Raw genomic sequence first — 15,767 nt, 5'->3', positions numbered from 1 at the left:
TTGATTGACACATCAAAGAAACAAGCACGTGCACAGTGCCGCACAGTGATAACTTCAAAGGCAGCGGCGATTTACAAAGAAGATTTGCCGTTATATTCCATACATTTCCCTCCCAGGTTGAGTTTTAAAACGTCTTTTAAATACATATTCTGTAATTGTTCTCAAGAAATAAAGTCGGAAAGCCTCTAATTTTGTCACATAGAAACGTGTACTGAAGTTTATTTAGTGATCGGAGATGTGCCGTTTACCGGTCCGTCTGCGGGTAAGCCTCTTTAAAGTATGAGAGTTTATCCCAATTTTGATTGCAGTATATATTGTGAAGAAACATGTATACTTATGATGTTGTAAAGCTATCGCGAGTTTATCTCCCACTTCAGCAGCAACTTTGAGAAAAAGGGTGGTTTAAAGTCCGTATGTGCTAATATTTTTTTCTTATGTGTTCCTTTAATAAACATTGACTAAAGGATGTACTGTTTTTGAAAATCTTATTTCAATGAATAAATAAGAATTTAGTTAAATGATTCCACAGGGAATCAGTTTATAATTCAAGCCGTCATTCAAATGCTTGGATGCTAGTTTACGGTACACTGAATTCGACATGACACCACAGTTCACTATTAAAATTGTTTTTTTTCTTCAAATTATGTAAACTCATCTGCCCATATCGCTATAAAATAAGAATGTATAATATGGACTGTAATGTCTTTGCCCATCTCCATTTTTAATGGGCTACCAGAAATATAAATATCAGTGTGATATTTATTTATTAGTTTCATCTGAATCATAAAAACACATACCAGTCAGGGGTTTTGTTAGAGATGATATTATATTTGATCTCGTATTTTGAATCTAAATGACCTTGACACTATCTTTTGTCATTTGACAAAATGATTAATTCCGACCAGCATTGTGGGCATACAAATTATACGAAATATGACCTTGACCTTTCACCATATGACCTTGCTTTCGTTCAATTGACAAATGTTTAATTCCAACAAGCTTTGCTTCATAATATCATATAAAAAATGTTGATCAGTTGAAGGATAAAGAATTTACATTTGACCTTGAGATCTTGACTTCTTGTCTTATTTCATCCACTTTACCTTTCAAAATGTCACAACAATGTGGTCACCAGTAAATACACCAATACATCACAATGTAAATTAACGTCTCAGAAAGCCAATCACCTGAAATAGTGCTGGCATTGTTATCGAGCTAACATGAAATATATGTACTTTCATCCTTGTATCTAGAAAAAGGATTTTTTGTATCCCTACAGTGCTGACGACAAAATGTATCATTTATACAAGTATTACAATTTGTGCAATGGAATAGAAAGCTGTCATATTTTCAAGAAAAGAAAAAAACTTAGAGAAAAAAAAAACAAAAACAAAAACAAACAAACAAAAAACAAAAAAATAACAAAAAAAAAACAACAACAACACAACGTTGACGTCCTCTTTGCAGCTGGAACATTACTCAGTTTTTAAATTCAGCAGATATGCCTCCACAGTATTACGTTAACATCAAACAATGGAATTATTAGTAGTGCCCATTGTACAGGCTTTGAGTGTGTTTTAAAACATCCTTAGACAGGAACAGTGCAAATGATGTTCATTTTGAACTGATTTATAACAAGAGGCCCATGGACTTTAACTGTCACCTTCGTTTAGAAAAAAAAAGTTAATTTAATTGAATCTTTTTGACCCCGCCCATCAGGCCAGGGGGTCAGCCAGGGCCAACATGTGCATACAATTTAGCTGCCATCCCATGGTAATAACGTTTACAAAGAAAAACGAATTCCGATATAAATCAAACAAATTATAGTCAAAATTCCGATTTCCCTATAAAAACTATAGTATAGCTTACCCTTGTCCAGTATATAGTGTATATACACATCACCCGACTACTGCATGCTTTGCGTTTCACTGCACCATTATTAGATGCTTTGTGACCTTTATCTTTATGTAATTGACACAAAGACACGTACATGCTTATAGGCCTAATGTAGATGTCTGTCTTAAGATGGTTATACTTTTATCCAGGTTTTTTAAAGTACAAAAGTAGAAAAATATAATCCTAAGGCCCCCTAGCCAGCTCAGACTAGCAGGGATTCCCTGTAGCTTAATAAGTGGTAGGATGTTTGCCTTGATAGCAAGATATAACTAGTTCCAGGCCAAAAACATCAAATTGTCACACATACATGAAAATAACTTAAAACAAGTCATTAAAAAAATGCCAGAAAAGAAGTCGTTTTCAATCAATCCCCTTTAGAAAATTTTAAATCCGAATGCTTAAAAACATGTCTTGTATCATGTTAAATAAAAGATAATATATCAATACAGTTATATATCCTCTCTATCTAACCTGTTTATCACTACTCAGGGTCTTACATAGAATTGATAAAAAACAATCCTATCAAGTTTAAATCATCGAGTACTTCTTGAACGTTCCGGGCAATTCCCTTGAGCCATCTCATATTTAGTAAGACGATTAGTCTGCAAAAATATTCCAATTCGTCACATCTGAGGTAAATTATGAACGTGAACACGATTAAGTTTGAATGAAAATTACTTTTGTAGTATTTTTGAAGTATTGGGTCACATTTGATTGCGAAAGGGATAACATTGGGCATCTAAACGTGCCAGGAAGGACTGTCGTCTGCCTGTCTGGTTTTTTGATCTCAGGACAGTTGTTAAACTCGCCTAACATCGGTATGAAAAGGCTGCATTCCAGATTTTGGCTGACCAAAAAGGTGAATTTAGATATAAATGTACCAATTATAAAAAGGTCTGGATGCAACTGATGCAAAATCTTCTTCTGTGCATTAAAATACCCACAACGCAGCAGCGCGTTGTTTACAATTTTCCGATGTGGTAGTTTAATCGACGAAGTCCGGAAATGATTATAAAATTCATACCTTTTATCTTATTTTAGTTTTTTGCTATCATAAGACTCTTTTCGTCGCTATAATATGAACTGTTAATTAAATAAAAAATGTGAAATAAACAGAGGATAGATTAATTATTTCACTATACAGAAGTATGTGTATCGCAGGGGAAACTAAATCCGGATAAAATGGCCGTGTCGACTATTGTATTCACCCCTCTTTTGGGTTTTTCGAGGCTCGTGCTCAAAAATGATACATTTGCTAGATTTCTATGCTGGTTTAACTGACATAAAAGTTAAAATATCTTTGTGGAACAAACTGCACTCCTATTTCATTTCACTGTTTAACACCAAAATTTGTGCTGTTTTTGCGAAAATATCGACCGCATATTCATACATGTACGTTTGAACAACCACACAATATTTCGTATATACAACAATTTAACAATCTAATTCAAACCAGTATCATTTTCAGAACACTTATGCATCTTTTTGTAATCTCTAACCATATAAATACAAAACTACGAATTCGAGAATATTAAAATAGTGGGGCAGATAACGGATATAGCCTACCACATTTGATCCTTTTAGTTTGAGTTACGTTATCAGAACTACAGGTTTTAGTCTATATAATTAGTGATCGGATAAGTAAAACTATCGATTTTCCAAATTATCATTCCTTAATCAAAATCCTCAAATTTGATTGGCTGGCACACATTTGACAACTATACTGTTCTGTTCAAGTACATAACATGATATAATTTAAAGTAATATTTATAAGATTGTAAGAAGCCCCAAAGAGCCAAATATATATGTGACGAGAAGTATTTTAAAGTAAATAAATAAATCTAAATCAATAAGAATCAGACCTTACATTTTTCTTTTACAGTTTGTTGTGTATAAACACGATATCAAGTACAAAGAGACTTAGGATCAATATTTTTTTTAATGACATTAGCTATGAAATAAAAGGGTCAATCACCGAATTTTCAACTGCAATATGTTCTCCTCATGACGCATATCAAGTATTGTTGAATACATATAATGCCCAATTCATTCAGATAGATAAGACAAATACAACGTTAAATTGTTCAGTGTTTAATTTTTTAACAGCAACGAACATCTTTTGCGGCGAAACACTATTGAAAGGTATCCCTATGTAGTGGAAAAACACACCTTAAATCAAATGGATGATTTCTGTGATATTCAACTTGTGTTTCAACCGACGGAATGATAAACAAGAATATCACTAAGATGAATGGTTGTCTCATGTTTTTCTCCCCTTTGAATAGAAGAGTTTTTTTTTGTTTTTGTATTTATTTCTCTACGCTATGTTGCCACCAACGATCAGCCATACGTATAATTCAAAAGAGTCTTCTTTATCTTGCACACAGATAAGGTAACGTAAGAAAAGTTATGTATCTAAATAGGTTCAAGTAATTGATTGACCTATCGGCTTCAGATTTATATTAAGAAAAAATGTCTATAGCAGTGTGAAGTTATAAAACATTACACACTTGTTTCTGAAGTAACATATTAATCAAATGTGTGTGGCGGAAAATAGGTTTTATTAATTTCACATGCAGTTACAACGTCATAAATTGTGTCGCATTTTCAATATTCCATCTTTACTGGCCAGATGCACTAGGTCAAGAGGTCAAACACAGGACAAAGTTCAACTTTGCAGTCGTGACAGCAACCGAGATCGAAAATGTGTGTAACTATATTTAGGTCAAACATGTGCTAGATAAAGTAAACATATATGACATGTATGACATTGTTTCTCTTATCTGATCATTGTACAGTTACTCAAAGTCATCCAGAATGGTCATACGTAAGTGTTGGTTCAGGTGTAACGTTTTACCAGTATATATTATACATTCTCTGTCATGAAAAAAATGATACATTATGTCGTTCATATTTTTAGTTAATTGTAGAAAAGAATTTAAACTAAAAAATATGTATTAACATTTGAAACATTATTTGAGCTAAACAAGAAAACAGCTGTTGATTTGGGTCATTAAATATAACATTGCTAGTATCCGTACATAGAAACAGAGTCAAGTCGAATAAGTAAGTAGAATATTTGAATTGGTCCTTCTCTGCTTCAACTTGTCAGTCACTGTAGTTAGAAATGTGTTTTGTCCCATATTGGTTCGTAGTGATCGCAGATATCACAATGCTTCATTTCAAACCGTTTATTTTTTTGGATAATATTACCTTTCAAGAATATATTTAAGGATGACATTAAGTATGTATAAAACATATATACAATATATAAATACTGTCACTTTTAAATTGAAATAACAGAGCGCTTCAAACATAATCATTGATTCATAGCAGTAAGTGTAGTATCGTTAGTATGTCTCTTGAGACGGAGTAGAAATCAAACTCTTCATGCATGGTCGGATATTAAGGTCAGTAACAATAAATGAATTACATGGGTCTCACGTTTAACATTGGAATTGGTAAAATTTAGTTACTGTTTAGTTTAAGTTTTTATGAAGGCAAACGACTTTTATGACTCCTCCGATATGTTGAATTATCACTGGAACTAAGTAAAGCTTGGTAAAAGATAACAGTAAATAATGGGGAGGGCAGTTTGATGGTACATTTGGCCCCGTTTACTGAATATATCTGAAGTTAAGGAATAATGAGATTAAAAAGACTAAACCAGAAATGCACTTTCTTTCCTGTTTTACCCTTTTCAGGCCTTAGTCAACTAATGACTCTTGTCATAGATATGTATTAGCTGAAGAAAGGGTTTAAAATGTATATAATATCTATATAAAATTTATTTATATTGTATGTACAGCTGCACAGTAAAGTTATTGTTATATAACATAGATGTATAACAAAAAATAATATACAGATAATATTTCAATCAACTAATAATATAGGTTTAGACATAAATATATACATAAATAAATATATAAATACATGTATTTAATTGAAATATATTTCTTATATTTTAAGAAAAAATCACCGCGCTCTTATGCATTGCAACAGTGGGTAAGTATAACATATATGTATACATTGTACAGTGGAACTTCGTTAACTCGAAGTCGACGGGACCACGAAAAAACTTCGAGTTATCCGAGTGTTCGAATTTTGGTCAATATTTGTCAACATTATATAATCATTATAACTTCGCTCCGTCGCTCATCAGTTTAGTGTGAAGACTGGTCAATACATGTAAATATATATGTAATGTTTCGTTATGTTACTTGTAATTTGGTGTAGTTTTGTCGATATGCAGTCACGATAAAGTTTCTTTCCCTTAGTCACTTCAAGAACGATCTGATGTCCAAGTCATGTTTGCAAAAGGTAAACGATATAAAAGGAATTCGACAAAATAACAAGTTATTCATGTCAAATCAAATACCCGGTAACCGTTTGCGTTTAACACAGATTGCATGCAAAACGTAACAGAACCATTACCTTTTATTGGACATAGGCTATAAAATACTGTTTGATCGGCCTACTTACTTTTTATTGATAACCACGCCATTTCTATGTGTATTAGCACCGGGAGTTAGTCTACGCATGTGCGTATAAAATGTTACTGTTACTGAGCTGGCGTTTTATCTGATTTAATAGACAGCACTGACCGTTACAGTTATACTCTGAACACCTTGGCAGTAATTACGCTATAGTTTCAGCAGTTTAAAGATTTAACAGGCGCCGGTGACTGTTTCATTTCTACACTTGTAAAACATCAGCCGGGTAGATCTACCGGTGTGTGAGAGATTAGTTCCGCTTGAGCGAACGGGTAGATGAGTTGCTGACTATCGTGTGTACTAATATCGGCGACCGCCTTAGGAAATTACCTGATGTAAGTAAAGCAGTACTTTTTATCACCAAGACATGTTCTTATAAGATTCAACCGACAATTTTTTTTATGAATTTATGAAACACTTATAATAGCATGTAGGTTAGTAGTGCCGATATGTTCAGTATTACAAACGGAATTTAGCTCTTACAAAATGTCGGCGTTTACCACCGATCGACGAAAATTATACTTCGAGTTATTCGATCATTTCAAATAGGATTTTTATTGTTGGGACCAAAATTTCACTTCGTATTATCCGAGTTCTTCGAGTTTTCCGAGTTTTCCTTACTAAGATAAAGAGAGAATTCGGCCGGGACCGACGAGGTACTTCGAGTTAAGCGGGGTATTCGAATTATCCGAGTTCGAGTTAACGAAGTTCCACTGTAATTGTATTATTGAAATAGTGTTTTCCTTCTTGCTTGTGATTCAGTTAATGGATCAAGTCCGTTTGGGGGTGAAATCGGCCCCAGACTTCATAAAAAATAAAATCTATTATGTTCTAAATAACTGATGCAAAGCTTTAATCTGAAGTGACCTGTATGTACTTGTGGATTTTTGTATGAGGTGTTTAACCAATTCCATATTAAGTAACCCTGGTCCTTTTTATCGATATCACCGATGGACGAAGTAGCTTAATGGTGCATGTTTATATTCAAGATTAGGCAAAGTCTATATACGTATAAAAACATTTGGATTAATTATAAGCTAGAAACAGAGATCAAATTAATTTTGTTTCTTATCGTCACTTTTGATTTATTGGTATCTTGTTTCGTCATCCACAGTGCATTCTGCAGAAAAGTGTTGGATGTGTAACGATGTTACCGATGTCACTATCTGTAGGAATACTACATTAACATGCGGTGCTGACGAGGTACGTAAAAGAAGTTTAGTATGTTATTATAAAACGAATGCGTTTTTAATTTGTCATCGATTTTTGGTAAGACTTTTTAAGAAAAAAACAAACAAACAGGCAACATTACAAAAACATGTACTTATTCGTAATGTCATTAATTCATTACGAACTCCGTTTTGGTTTGTTGTATTTGTTTAAGTTAACCGGAATTGCCATAAATGTAGTGACAATAAATGCTTAAGATTTCAAAATACATGAAATTAAAAGAAGTTTTTCGTAATTGATTTGTATGTCTCTGAAGCATTTATCACATGAGGTTGATTTTTGCAGATCGAACGGAAGTTGAAAAATTCACATAAGTATTTTCATTATATTTTTAACTGGTCCAATTTGGCCGAAAACGGACATATTGTTTGAGATCACCACCTACTACTACACAGAGAACGAAGTGAGCTGACTTTGAGTGTTTTATAAATTACCATGCAGACGGGCAAAGCCGATTCACTGTCGCCGCTCAGTAGTGACTCATAAAACGGTCTAACAGATATACGTGTAGTATTTCAGTCACTTAGATATTAAACTCAATGAATGCGCAATCTTATGGACAATCAATTGAACACTTTGAAAAACTTATTAGAACTGAAGTTGAAGATAACATGGATAATAAAATGAAACACGTTGACGGTTTATAATTTGTTTGTTACAGGAATGTTTTCTTGAAAAAATAGTGAACAATCATGGGGAAACAAGATATAATGCTGGATGCCGGTCTCATACAGTAAGTTTTCCTACGGCCACCATATTTCGACAATCCTGATATTTTTACAAGAAATTCCTTGTTGCATGCTAACCATTGGTTGGTGAAGTGTCAATCGGGTTTATCGAAGTGCTGATCACTGATTGGTAATCTAAGGGTAGGGCCTGCGTCCACTTCCTCTTTTAGCAGCCATCTTTGACAGCATCAAAACCCCCAAATTTGTTAAGATTTTAAATCCAACCCACATTCTTAGCTGGTTTTAGCAACCCCTTTAAGTGTTTAGCATTTCCATTAATGCTATGATAGTGAATGGTATTTTTTATCTCAGAATTGTCCTTTTTGCGATTTTTTGCAAACCCAAATAGACTAGCCGTCAATGATTTAAATATATTGGTTATATGTAGTAATTTCTTCTATTGTTAATATAATTAAACTACAGTGTTTTGGAATATTTTTTTATCATTTTTATTACAAATAGTGTTTCTGAGTGTCGAGAAATTACTCTATTGTATAAATTAATTTTAATATCACCATTTTGGTGGTTATTTCCGTTTAAAAACCTGTTCTCTGAATGTTCTTATTATGAGTGTAGAGCATATAACCTTCTTTATCTACATCATGTTTCCTATTTCTTCTCATAGCCCATATTCCTCCCCTTATTCTGTTTAATCATTTCTTATCTTTACTGATTGAAAATAATAATTAGTGATCGTCCTGACAAAAAATGAACCACAGAAACTAAACTAATTTATATAATTGGTCTCTTTGTAGTTCTGTACAATTAATATGAACATTTTACATCATCAGTTGCTCTGCTATCTCCTAAGGATTTTTTTTTTAAATCAGTACCCCCTATTAAACGGTCTTAAAGAGGCATTCCTTCGTTCAGACATCAGAAACATGCACAATTTCTATTGATGATATATATACTGAAACGAAAAAGAAACGCAACTTCAAATTGTAGGTTTAATAAAATAATACTTGTGAGCATTATGTTTAAATTTCATATGTAATAGTTAATATTGAATATTGATGTAACATCCTTTAAATGTTTAGAGATTTTTAAGAACAGGTCACTTTGCTAGAAGGTCATGATTGGTAGTACCCTACGTGAATCCAAGTTGAAATGGCAGCAGTTTTGAAACCGTGTCCTAATATCGTGTGTGTCCTCCTCGAACAGTTATCACATCTCTAATTCTTTGTTGCATTGAGTTCATCAGGGCATTGACTTTCCGTATTGGAATGTTATTCCATTCTTGGACGAGTGCATTTGCTAACTGAGGGAGGGTATTTGGGGGGTTACGGCGATTTCGAATTCTTCTGTCTAATTCATCCCACAAATGCTCGATTGGGGACAGGTCGGGGCTATATGGAGGCCAATCTATAGGAACAATGTTCTGTGTCGCAAGAAAGTCTCTACAGACTCTTGCAACGTGTGGTCTCGCGTTATCTTGCTGAAAGGTTAGATGATGCTGCCTAACAAACGGCACAACATGGGGCCTAAGGATCTCATCCCGATAGCGTACGGCCGTTAAATTCCCATTGACTATCACCAAAGGCGTCTTCAAACCATGGGAGATTCCCGCCCAAACCATAACTGATCCACCCCCAAATCGGTCGTGTTCCAAAACACAGGCGTCAGCAAATCGTTCGCCTCGACGCCGGTACACACGTTGACGGCCATCTGCTCGAAATAACGTGAATCGAGATTCATCGGTGAAGAGCATAGACCTCCAACGTCTCATAGGAAAACGTCTGGGCATATGTGCCGTTGCCCATTGCATACGACGTGCTCGACGTTGCGGTGTTAGTGGTAAACCAACGTACTGTCGCCTTGCACGCAAATTAGCCTCACGCAGTCTGTTGATCACTGTTTGGGGATGAATTCGACGGTTATGATTACCAATCGTATTCCTTGCCGTTTCAGCGGCCGTTAATCTCCTGTTACGCAGGTGTGCCAACCTAAGAACCCGGTCTTGACGTCGCGACGTTACGCGTGGACGTCCTGATCTCGGCTGGTCATCGACTCTTCCTGTTGCGTTAAGACGTGAAACTAATCGACTAATAGTCGATTTGTGAACTCTGAATTGTCGAGCGACGTGAAGTTGCGTGTTCCCTGCCAGAAGCATCGCTATAGCACGTCCTCTATCAACCTTTGATAACCGTGGCATAATTGTAAAAGGAATTATTGTTTGCAAAAGTATTGGCGATGATGTGGCTCAATGTTAGTGATGAATTGATACTGGTTTGAATGAAAAAAGAACGCATATGTTTGTACAGGCACGGTTTTTGATGTTTTTACCGCGCCGGAAGTGCATAGGTCTCTAGTCACACTTGGGTGATTTTGAAGATTGGTATGGGTGTTAGGCAGGGTGCATGTTTATTTCCGCGATTTTTATACAGATATGTATATTTAATACAAAATTAATCACAATTTTCCATGTTGCGTTTCTTTTTCGTTTCAGTATATGTCCGAACGATGATTATATGAGTGTTTGTTCCAACATGTAATGAAATTAACGCCGAAATGTATAAAAAAGGCGGCTCGTATACAAATACAGTATGTCTCCAGTGGTACTTCGAGTCGAATTAATAATTTCCAGGACTTAAACCTCGAAAAACTTTGGTTTTATCTTAAAAGTAAATCTGCCTTATTAATGATACGGTTACAACTTTTCCTATTGGGGAAAGATACACATTTTTTCTGTAGGTTTCATTTCGACGACCTAAACTTTAATCAAACGAAGGAATGCACCTTTAAGGTGGGGATTTCATGTGCTTACGTGTGGTGTACGGAAAGGAGAGGGGGAGTTGGTAAGAATTTAGAGTACAAAGGGAATAATATGGTGCAATTCTAGGAATATATTATATTCTGGTCCTCAGTGATTGAAGTAACCTCGTGTTATGATTTGTCATTCAGGTTTGCAGAGTCATGCAAAGTCTGGCACAAGGACGAAGAAGTTTGGATCCATGTGCACAATGCTGTACCGGACTAAATTGCCAGGACCAACTGTGTGGACTTGGCCTTAGTATGTTTATAAAAAAGACAAAATACCAAAATCACAGTGAAAACTCAAAAATGACAACGCCAACAACTTATCAACAAAAATATAGATTTGTTTGGAGACCCTTCGAAAAAGTAGAAGGAAAATAAGGCAAGAAGCTACGGGAGAGTAAGCGTCTTCTGCGACGACACCTGCAATATAAATGAATGAGATCATGATGTAAATCTATAATTATATAACGTTTGATGTAATTGAAATATAAATTAAAAACAAAGTAATGAACGCGGCATTTTGGAATTTGCAAAAAGATATGTTCCAAGGAAAAACATTTGTGGAACATATTTTCAGATATTAAAGCAATATCACTGATAAAAACGTTAAAAAATAAATGCGGCTAACTGCTAACCAGGGTTCTGTGGAAATTGTTACATGAACTCGAAAAATATATTTTCCTAGACATTCAGCAGGCAAAACATTATTTAGTCGTTATTTCAGATAAGGACCTGTGATACTTTTCCATTATGAAACAAAGCTTAACTAACAAAAATATAAGAGAAAAGCCACAATGATTATGTTTTGCTTAGACGTAATGAATGAAGCATTTGCCGTAGAAACAAACTTTTACAGACACTGCAATAACTGAAATCATGATTATGCAGAATGCATTCACCTCGGAAAACGCTAAAATGAAATAAAATTTATGCTTTTATGGAAATACATTTGTATTTACGGTAGCAATTTAGGGATACTGTAAAAATTGAATTTTTCAGACTTTTTTTATTACTCAAGATCGGTTGGTTTTTACTTTCAGATACTGTTTCGACGTACGAGTGTCTGCACTGTGACCGTGTTTCTAGCGCTCATTCCTGTACTCAACGTATACATTGCCAGGATACCGAGGTACGACGTTACTATAGGTTATCTTCAGTGTCAGTTATATCACTAACTCAGGTTTAGTCTTCAGTTAAGCGTTCGCCCCTGTAGGAAGGATTTTGGTTATGTCCCCTTGCTGAAACATATCATTGTATTGCATTGGTAGTACCACTCCTGCTTGGGATGGGGTCGATGTAGCCGAGTAGTTAAGGTATCCTGACACTTTATCATTTGCCCTCCACCTCTGGGTGGTCGCGAGTTCGAAACCAACTTGGAGCAGTTGCCTGGTACTGACTGTAGGGCGGTGGTTTTTCTCCGGTTACACCGGTTTTGCTCAACATCTTAAACCTTGGACGTCCTTAAATGACCCTGGCTGTTAAAATGTAGTTCGACAACATAAACCAAATTTGGATGGGAATGGGTTTATCCCTTGTAAGTATAACGAGACTCGTGATGGTTGGCTGCTAGATGTTATCAGCACTATGCTTCATTGAGACAACACTTTAAAGTAGGCATCACGTTCTCTCTATCTCCAGCAGAAAGACACGAACATATCTCAGCCTCCAAGAACACACTCACCACACGCATTTGGCATACACACAGGGGAGGCCGTCCTTGAATGACACAAACCAAAGAATGCTATCCAATTTACAAAGCGTACGGTATTATTGTCCATAATCATGGCATATGTATATATATGTATGCATAAATAGTTCTGATAATTACGTTAAACAATACCCAACTAAACATGCAGCACAATCAAAAATTGTCTCCCCTTTATCATGCTGTTTTGTTTTAATATTGAGCGTTTAAACATTGATATGAAGAGGTTTGAGAAAGCAACACAGAATGTTTTAATAATGCATGCTCTGGCATTTTCGTAGATGCTGTATAATTGTAACATTTCCACTTATTTTTTTACGAAAAGATAACCATTTATATGACAAACAAATTCCAGATGTCACAGGTATTGTTGAAAAATTATTCAAAATGGTTTTATGTACAACAAGATGAAGCTGCATCTAAATATGTATCTATTTTTTCGATATGTTATATTCATGTTTATGCTGGTTTATTTATCGAGAACGAGAACAGTCCGAGATATATCGACCGCGATTGTATCATACTTATTATGAATAATAGTTTCATGAATATTATAAGTAATCGTATAATAACTATCTGAAATAATAGTATCATAATTATTACTTTTTAAGTCATATAAACCATTAATATTTCCAAATTTTAAAGTTAGAAGGATTTATCTCCCTTTTTGCAACATGGAATATGTCAATTGTACTTATGATACCAATGTATAATTGATGACGAAAAGGGCCGTAGCGTTGTACCATTGTGAGGTCAAATTATTTTTTTCTTCTAAATTTGGGGAAAAAAAACGAAACAAAACAAAAAGGTCTGAAGTAATCCGCTTGCTTTGAGCTGTCTGACCTATAATAAAATTAACCATAGGTTTGGAAGACGATGATATTTGAATGAGGTTGCTTGGCATAGTTTTTGAAGCTGTTCCGTATTTTCACAGACATATCAAACTTTATTGTCGGCCCTCATCGGCTGTCGGACTATATTAGTGAAACAAAAGGAAATATCTAGAATAAATCAAAAGTGTCAAAACAAGGCTGTCTATGTCATTTTCTGCAATGCTATATACAGAACACCGGTTATAACAGATCTAATTATGTGGTGCTTTTTGCATCATTGAAACTGATTTACCGAAATTATTTTCATATACGTTGAACAATTGTTGTTTAAGGTTAGTAGTATTTAAATTACGTAGAACAACTATTTAATGTTCGTACAAATGCAGTATTTTAATTATGTAGAATAGTTTTTTACGTTAGAAGTACGTAGAAAAATATAAATATAAGAACAAAATAATAAATTTATAGTATTTCAATTACGTAGAACTTTTTTTTTTAATTTGAAGTAGTTCATTCATTGAGAACAATTAATTCTTGTATTGAAGTATTTCAATTATGTAAGTTTGAACATTTTTTTTAGGTTTGTAGTAACAACTTATTTGTTGACGCAAATTTACTACGATATTCATTTGGATGCATGTCGAAATCGGTAAGTGAATATCTTAGAACATATCTTTTCTAAAATTTAACCCTCAATATATTATTTATGCGAAGAAATCGTTGTGAAAATACAAGGGAATTGTATTGTATGAACAATTTGTTATGCTATGATGGGGATATTACATTGAATATATAACATGAAAGGTTATGAAAGGCTGTGCATTCTCAGTTTATTATACTGAAATCGACATTGATAATAAATACATCACACTTATTTGAATAAGATATATTAGCTTAGACAGAGCACCAACGAAGGTTAACACAATGAAGCTGCATTTTTATTGCATGTTATTAGAGTAAAAACTAGGGCAAAATCATATGATATTCATCCTTATTTAGACAAACAAATGGATAATAGAACATTTGTGATGTTCACATCGCATAATTGAATGATATCATGATGTCGACCGCACAACTTCGCCCGATGTCTTCATCAGCTTTCATCATTAAACTTTTTGTTGTTAATTGCATCGTTAATGGTTGACAGCTGTCACCAAAATAGTGATAATGAGAATAAGGCTTTGAAAATCATAGCAACTGGGCCATATAGACATTATAGGTAGTGGAAGCGCGGTGCATTTACTATAAAACAATGGATACAATTATCAGACTAGCAATAATCTACCCGTTCTTGTTACGTTGTCAGCAAAGTTTGGGGAAAGCTGTTGATAATGAAGAGCATGTAGTGCCTTCGATATCAAGGGCTACAGAACACATCCGATCGACATCCATTGTCATTATTATCATGTTTTGAGGAAATGCATAGTCAATAAACCTAAAATAGATGGTGAAATTGAAGGACTTTGCAAGGTCTCTGATTCCTGTTCATTGAATCTTGCGACCGGGTAACATAAATTTATATATAAGTAATAGAAATACTATATCATTCCGATATTTATATTACAAATGATTACAACAGTACACACAAAATATACAGGAATAAGATCCGGAAACAAGTTGAAAAACTAATATGTATCAGTGTTAAGAAGAATTAAAAGTATTTAAAAAATCTATATTTCAGACTTGTGCAGCATTTGCACATAACGGTCGTTCTGTAGAACGAGATGGATTACTTATGTGCAGTTCATGTTGTATCGGAGATTTATGTAACAAGAACGATTGCTTTACACTGAAACAAAGTAAGTATACATTGCCTAGGCGCAAGTGGCCGCTGCTTGTAGATATGTCGTACTCATAACAGGAAATGGAACTGTTTAATGTGCAGGATGTATCCATGTTAGAAATATATCATATCGTCAAAACAAAAACAAACAAAGACAGAAGATCCCGACGTCACAACTAAACAGATGATTGCTTTTATTGTTATAACATGTTTTTGTAATCATTGTCGAAGGTTGGGTGATATTTATTGGTTCACTTTATTTTTCAGGTATGACACCAGGCATGTTTGGACCATAACTTTATCGTTCAAGTGCAAAGTCTTTTCATAAAAACACACAAA

General features: G+C 34.4%; 1 protein-coding gene across 1 annotated transcript; it reads left to right on the top strand.

Annotated features, from left to right (window-relative positions):
- Positions 1 to 4,676: 4,676 nt before the first annotated feature.
- On the top strand, positions 4,677 to 15,767 carry LOC117341530. The gene is made up of 9 exons (XM_033903404.1): positions 4,677 to 4,723; positions 5,866 to 5,901; positions 7,504 to 7,592; positions 8,281 to 8,352; positions 11,252 to 11,360; positions 12,148 to 12,236; positions 14,226 to 14,294; positions 15,327 to 15,444; positions 15,696 to 15,767. The coding sequence occupies exons 1-9, from the start codon at positions 4,714 to 4,716 to the stop codon at positions 15,722 to 15,724; spliced, it is 621 nt and encodes a 206-aa protein (XP_033759295.1). The 5' UTR covers positions 4,677 to 4,713; the 3' UTR covers positions 15,725 to 15,767.

This window comes from Pecten maximus, chromosome 13 (genome assembly GCF_902652985.1).
Source record: "Pecten maximus chromosome 13, xPecMax1.1, whole genome shotgun sequence".
NCBI lineage: Eukaryota > Metazoa > Mollusca > Bivalvia > Pectinida > Pectinidae > Pecten > Pecten maximus.
This window is presented reverse-complemented; position numbering and strand designations above follow the sequence as displayed.

Excerpts from the sequence above, each read along its gene's own strand:
- LOC117341530 (XM_033903404.1), top strand. Across the intron at positions 7,593-8,280 it reads TAACATGCGGTGCTGACGAG|GAATGTTTTCTTGAAAAAAT; the intron begins GTACGTAAAAGA and ends TGTTTGTTACAG. Across the intron at positions 12,237-14,225 it reads TACATTGCCAGGATACCGAG|GTTTGTAGTAACAACTTATT; the intron begins GTACGACGTTAC and ends CATTTTTTTTAG.